The sequence below is a fragment of the Microtus pennsylvanicus genome, chromosome 21 (genome assembly GCF_037038515.1).
Source record: "Microtus pennsylvanicus isolate mMicPen1 chromosome 21, mMicPen1.hap1, whole genome shotgun sequence".
Lineage (NCBI taxonomy): Eukaryota > Metazoa > Chordata > Mammalia > Rodentia > Cricetidae > Microtus > Microtus pennsylvanicus.
The window spans coordinates 36429506-36436341 of record NC_134599.1 but is presented as its reverse complement, the minus strand read 5'-3'; the positions used below and the strand labels follow the sequence as shown (position 1 = coordinate 36436341).

The window sequence follows — 6836 nt, the reverse complement described above, 5'->3', positions numbered from 1 at the left end:
TGTGGCCGGGTTGCCTCGGCCCTCTAAGCCTTAGTTTCTATCCGGGAGACAATGACAAGCCACCAAGCACAAAACATCTGCTTGCAGTCTTGGGAGTGGGGTGCAGGGACAGGCATCCAGGGGTTTGCACTGAAATGGCACGTGTCTAGGAGAGACCAGGGGTCTCTGCTTGAAAGGTGGGTACCCCCAAAACTCAAGGGCCTTCTAGAGGCCGGACTGTCTGATAGCTCAACTAGAAAGTTTATCTCTAGGTCAGTGGGACTGGATACGTTTGAAGCTCCTTTATCACGTTGTCACAGACAGCCTGCAAAGTTCGTGTGGGTAAGAATTTATTGACATGAATTTCCTTGAGCAATTATTCTAACACAGAGAGTGCTGCACAGCTGCAGACACGACAGCAAACCCATGGGATGCGAAGGATGGGAGGCTCATCACCTCCGAGGAATGCAGGGAAGGGGGAGGAGGGAGGGGGAGATGGGGAGAAAGGGGAGGGAAGGGAGAGAATCTTTTAAAAAGAATCTGAGACATCTTTCAATTTTCAATTATAAGAAGAAATGACAATACAGGATGTAATGACATCTGACAATTTAAGCATTTTATCCAGAAACATATATCTATTCCACAGATACAAGATCCATTGCCATATAATCAAGCTTGAAAATATACAAAATGTTTGTTGTTCTTACATATTGAAATTAGGTCCTAATTTCAAAAAGTGCACAGTAAAAACAGCATAAGGAGACCACAACATCCATGGTTATGTCTATTGTTTTCCATTTGACTGTCAACATCAAATTCTGTACTTGCCTTGATGTTTACAAATATACTTCAAATGTCTCAAGGTCACGGACAACACTGGCTAGTTTACTAGGTCCAACAGCACTTCAGCTTCCCAGAGGCCGCCAGCACTGGTTGCGGGGTCTGACCCCGAAACTCTTGGCAGCAGTTGCAGCCGGTCTGGAGGGAACAGTCACTGATGAGCTCTTTGTCAACTATCGACTCCTGTTCTTCTTAGAATTTCCCTGTGCAAGGAACAACAGCCACCATCAGAACACAAGCTTCATGAAAAGCATTCACAGCTTATAAAACAGGCTGTCTGGGGGCCATGCTATCCCGCAGAACACTCCGGCTTCCCATGTGGACAGCAGCTGAGAGAACCTGCAGGTCAGCTTTTCTTCAGTGACCACAAAGCTGCTGTTACTTTGACTTTCCCTTTTCCCAACTTCCATGGATATGGATCCAACCCCTCTCAGGGCCAATGGTGGATAATAAGGAAAGCCAGCGACACCCAGTTTACCAAATTCCTTTTCTTATGTGATTTCATGAAGCAAATAGTTTTAGCTCCAATGTGTTTTTCTGTTGTTTAAATAAACAGGTTTGACAGCAGTGGCTCTCAACTTCCCTAATGCTGTGACCCTTTAAGACAATTCCTCATGTTGTGGCGACCCAACCATACAATTATTTTCATTAAGGCTGGAGAGATGGCTCAGTGGTTAAGAGCATTGCCTGCTCTTCCAAAGGTTCTGAGTTCAATTCCCAGCAACCACATGGTGGCTCACAATTATTTTCATTGCTGCTTCATAACTGTAATTCTGCAACTGCTATGATATAACTGGAAGTATATTGGCTGGTCGTCATCACAGAGATGGCCCAGAAAGTGCCAGGAACCCTCTCTACACCGTGAGAAGTCGATGGCTACCCTGAAATGATGCTGGGGAGGGTTGTGTAGTGCAGACTCCAGTGTAGCAACCCAGAATGTTCTCTGGGGAAATCTCGCCAAGCAAAGAATTGGTCTGCTCCACCAGTGCAAGACTGCAGCCACACTCTCTACAGCCTCTTCAGCTCATGGATGGGTGATAAAGGCCTGGCTTACAGAAGTGCTCCGACCATCTGAGATGACACACAGAACTGAGCACCCGGTGTCGTGAAGCTGACATTCCCTAACAGAGACATGGTATGCCATATATGGAGATGCATGCCTACCTAAGCACATTACTCAGTATCTATGGACTGGCTCAGACAGAGGCCCCACGAGAAACAGAGTCAACAGCAATCCTAGAGATAAAATGGTTAGCATCCCTAGGTTATATGGGCAGTTACGTGAAGAAAGGACTCCATTCCACTCTTGGGCATATACCCAAAGGTCATTTCCTACTGCAGAGACTTCTGCACATCCACATGAATTTCTGCTCTACTCAGAATAGCAAGGGAATAGAACCAGCCTCGACGCCCACCAACTGATAAAGAGGTGGGAGACAGATGATACGCAATATTATTCAGCTGTAAAGAAAAATGAGATTTGCAGGAAAATGGACAGACTCAGGAAGTATAACATTAACAGAGGTGACCTAAGCTGAAAAAGAAGAAGTGCATGCTCCCTCTCATATACGGACGCTAGCCTCTAATATATGGATACATGGAAACAGGTCTAAGTGTCGATCTGGTACAACACTTAGGAAAGAAATCAAGAGAGGGCAATGTGAAGACAGAGTGCAGGCGGGGGACACACGAGCCAGGAAAGAGGATATTAGGCTAATTTTGTTGTGCTTGCTGTTGTTTTTGCCAGTTTCTACTCTGTTTCTTCTTTCTGTGTGATAGATAACTGAATTAAAATATAGTAGATACTGAAAGAATAAAACCCTAAGTCAAGTCTATAGTCTCAAACTGCAGCTCACTGAGAGGCCAGCGTTTGGGACTGATAAGTGTCTCAGTGGCTTCCTTAAGCTGTGTGAGGTTTTACTTGTGGATTAACGAGAATAAATGATTTTACTGAATGAAACAATTTGCTAAGGGTTCCACAAATAGTGTTAGGATCTTCTACAGACAGAGCATGCTCCCCTCCTAAGGCCATCTGCTGGTCCCCCTCACTCACGCACAAAAGCATAAATGTCAAAAGGCAGCAGGTCAAACCGCAGCTTAGACTAAGCCAAAGAAACCATTTTTCTTTCTGGACAGGGAAATGAGGTGCAGGACGGTGACTCACAAGTACGTGCTCTCACCCTTGCTCTTGAAACATCACAGTGACGTGTCTTCTACCAGCTGCATCAGCCATTCCCACTTCCCGCCCTGCACACACCTTACTGGACATCTTCAGCGTGTCGATCTCTTCCCTCTGCTTGGACAGTGTCTCGTTCATGCTGCACAGGTGGTCACTCATCATGCTTAACTGATCCTCGTAGCTCCTCTTGGTGGTCGTCAGCTCATCCTAAGAGCAGGGGAAGGAGAAGGCCTGTCAAAGTTACTTCTTTATTACAAACATCTGGAGAGCAGCCTAGCTGATTAGTTCACACAAAGGTAAGGCACAGGTTGAACTGAAAAGAAATGGGGAAATGTATCAGCCTTCAAAGAATGCGTTCGTAACTTATTTGGGAAAACTTACGGGCTGGAGAGCTATCTTAGCTTGTTAAGTGTTTGCTTTGCAAGCATGAGGCCCCAAGTGCCTGAGAAACTGGGCCTGTGCAGCACACTAGGAATCGCAGTGCTGGGGAGGAGACAGATCGCTGGACTCACTGATGAGCTAGCCAGTCTACTTAGCAAGTCTGAATACAGGCATGCTTGCACAAATGTTCCTGCATGTCCAAAATATAAGCATTCCCTCCTTGGCTGGGTACAGGACTGTCAAAAGCCTGAGGTGAATTGATGCTTCCAAACCACCCCGGGTTTTCAAAGGCCCTGCATAGAACTGGCCTTCTGCTCCTTCCCAGGAGGACACCTTCTCGCCTGCACTTTATGCTCTCCCCAGCCTCTTCAATGTCTCCTAAGTAATCTGAGAAGTTGATCTGAAACACGGACCACTGTATTCCTGGGTTTTCCTGTGTCTCTCTCATGTTGACACCAACAAGGGCTTCCTGGAAGGCGATGTCAGAAACTGGAATTTGATCGTCTGCTTATGTATTTGTATATACATACTGAAGCAGGGTCTCACTATGTATTCCTGGCTGCCCTGGAACCCAGACTGTAGACCAGGTTGGCCTCAGACATCCACCTGCCTCTTCCTCCCAAGTGCTAGGATTAAAGGCGTGTGCCACCATGTCTAGCAAAAACGAGGGTATGAAACCCAGCAGTGAGGAAGGAGGAATGGTTTGCAGCCGCCCTCTTAGGTTTATTTAGGTCAGTTTCTGAAACAAGACAGAATAATGTGGGCAAAACAAGCCTGCAGCCAGTCATGACAAGGAAGAAGAGAAAGAAGGATTATGGGTAAGTGAAAATAAACAAATGCAGACTACAGCAGAATTTGAAATTCAAATCAGAAACAAGTAAGATGACCACTCTTTGCCTAGTATAAGTAATGCATGCCTTTCAGGTGAGTTAGACCTGAACTTGCAGAACGGTGTGTTTAAGGCCAGCGATCTGATCACTTCCCAAGGGAAGCACAGGTCACCTTCAGGAACCCACCTGCAGCCTGCTGCTGTTCTGACTGGCTAGCTTCAGCTCCTCGGTCAGCGTCTCCTTGCACTTCTCCGCCAGGGCTAGTCTCTTTGAGAGCGCTCGGCACTGTACAATAAAACACCAGACTTTATCCTGGGAAGGTTAGTAGGTTATAGTCACCAAAGCCAAAGGCCATCATCCATTCCAAAACTCTCTACTGAACATGTGCCGGAGAACGAGGACAGAAGATGAAGCCACACCCTCTTGTTTTAATAAGGTAAAAAAGGCCAGCAGTCCAAGTTCATCAGTGTTCTCAGCTGCAGTGACTACAAAGCACATGAGAACATTCTCTATTTACACAGGATCCATTTATACTCCTGTGGATAGAGGACACTGGTTATCTCAAAAGTGATCACAGGTTGCCAACCAGGGGCCCTATCTGGGATTTGGGTTTAAAGTTATTCTGTAGAGACCCCAATGCAGGAAGGAACCATGACATCTTTAAAATCCCACCGTAAGACTTATGCTGACGATACGGAGAAGACAAATCTCTTCAGAGTTTTACTAAGCCCAGATGATTCAAAACAGAGCAGATGAAAAGGAAAAGGGGAAAATTTATTTCACTATTGTTCAGACAAGGGCGATTTGAAGACACACACTGAATACTGTGTAGACATCAGGATCTCCAAGTATCCTTTCCAGTGAACTCATACGAGGAGGTACTACTTCCTGTTTATAGATGAGAACAAACTGGGACAATCTAAAAATTCTTCTATCATAATTGTGCTGAAAACATGTACTAAAATAGGCAGATCTCATGAAAATGAGACAGACTAAAATTCCCTGTTACTCATTTGTTCTTGAGAAAACTTCAGGACAATCTGTACGATCAAATCAGCCACTTCCCTCTGTGCTCAGCACTGACCCTGACCAAGAGGGAGAAAGCAAGCAAGGCACGGTCCATAGGAAGATGACAATCACATTGGGAACACTAACCCGGAGAGCAGACAGGGAAGGCAGAAATGTGGTATCAGTTGCAAGCCCAGCTCAAGAGGCAGAAGTTCCACCATTGGCCAGGCTGTTTGCTGTGCCCCCTTCTATACTGTAACATAGCAATCATAAGAGACCACCAATGAAAGGGGGCGCAGCAACTCCCTGCACACTGGGCTGGGCTGATTTACTTTAAAAGAAGAAACATAAGGTGCTCTTCTACCTCCAGCAACTGGCTGCCTGTCAACCTCCTCATCTCTGCAATGTCGGAGACAATCACAGATGACACTAGGTCCAAGAAAGAGTCCCTTCCTTTGCGGTTTAACACCTTAAAGTGCCATAATTCTCTGACCGTCTCTTTAATTAATTCTTACTATAAAGTGCGAACCGAAGACTTAAAACCCTGCATGTACCCACCCAGCCTTCTTCCTTCCTTATTCTTGAACAGTTGTACTGATTTCATTCACTTCCTGATGTGGGATCTCCTTCTTTATATGTGTTGCTTTTATTGGTTGTTGAATAAAGCTGTTCCAGCCAATGGCTTAGCAGAAATCAGAACAGAGAGAGAGAGAGAGAGAGAGAGAGAGAGAGAGAGAGAGAGAGAGAGAATAGGTAGAGTCAGAGAGACTCCATGTAGCTGCTGAAGGAAAAAGATGGCAGAATGCCAAAACCTTACCGGTATGCCAGAGCCTCTTGGCGAAACACAAATTAATAGAAATGGGTTATAAGAATTAGCCAGAAATATGCCTAAACTTTTGGCCAAGCAGTGTTGTAATTAATATAGTTTGTGTGATTATTCGTGTCTGGACAGCTGGGAAACAAATGAGCAGTCTCAGTCTACAACTTCCCCTTCAACTTTGCAAATTCTATGTATAGTGAACAGTGGGTTTTATTTATATGAATTATGGAGTAAAGGAAGAAGAAAAGGTGACAAAAGTAAGATTTTGTATCTTTTATAAGTTAAAATGGGTGTCATTTTCCATTTTATCATTTAAATCCAGTCCTATAAACTTCTCCTTTGGAAATGTGAGCTTGCTGGGCTGGAGAGATGGCTCTGCAGGCCAACTGCTTGCTGTGCAGGCATGAGGACCTAGGATCCCTAGCAGCCATGCAAAAAAGCCAGGTATGGCGGCACAGGGCTGTAACTGCAGAGCTAGGGAGGCAGACACAAGAGGAGCCTGGGCTCTAGCCAGCCAGTCTATCCGACCAAGAGCTCTGGTTCAGTGCGAGGCCATGTCTGAAAGAGACAGCTGGAGAATGATGGAGGAAGGGACCTGATGCTGACCTCTGGAGTCCACATGTGCATGCACAGGTGTGTGCACATGCACATCCACAGTCCCCCTCAATACAGAGACATAAAGACACTGAAGAGAATTTAAAGATGGGCTGGAGAGATGGCTCAGGGGATAAAGGTGCCATCAGCCTAATAACCTGAGTCTGATCCCTGAAAAGAGGCAACTCCTGCAAACTGTCCTGTC

The 6836-nt window shown here is 45.6% G+C and overlaps 1 protein-coding gene across 1 annotated transcript in view; it reads right to left on the bottom strand.

Annotated features, from left to right (window-relative positions):
* Window positions 1-312: 312 nt before the first annotated feature.
* Window positions 313-6836, bottom strand: part of Ppp1r21 (protein phosphatase 1 regulatory subunit 21) — a 61744-nt gene continuing 55220 nt past the window's right edge. The window contains exons 20-22 of the mRNA XM_075955168.1: window positions 4396-4494; window positions 3077-3205; window positions 313-1022 (exon numbers count right to left, since the gene is read on the bottom strand). Of these exons, the coding sequence (XP_075811283.1) occupies window positions 993-1022; window positions 3077-3205; window positions 4396-4494 (258 nt within the window). The 3' untranslated portion in view covers window positions 313-992. The remainder of the gene's footprint in view (window positions 1023-3076; window positions 3206-4395; window positions 4495-6836) is intronic.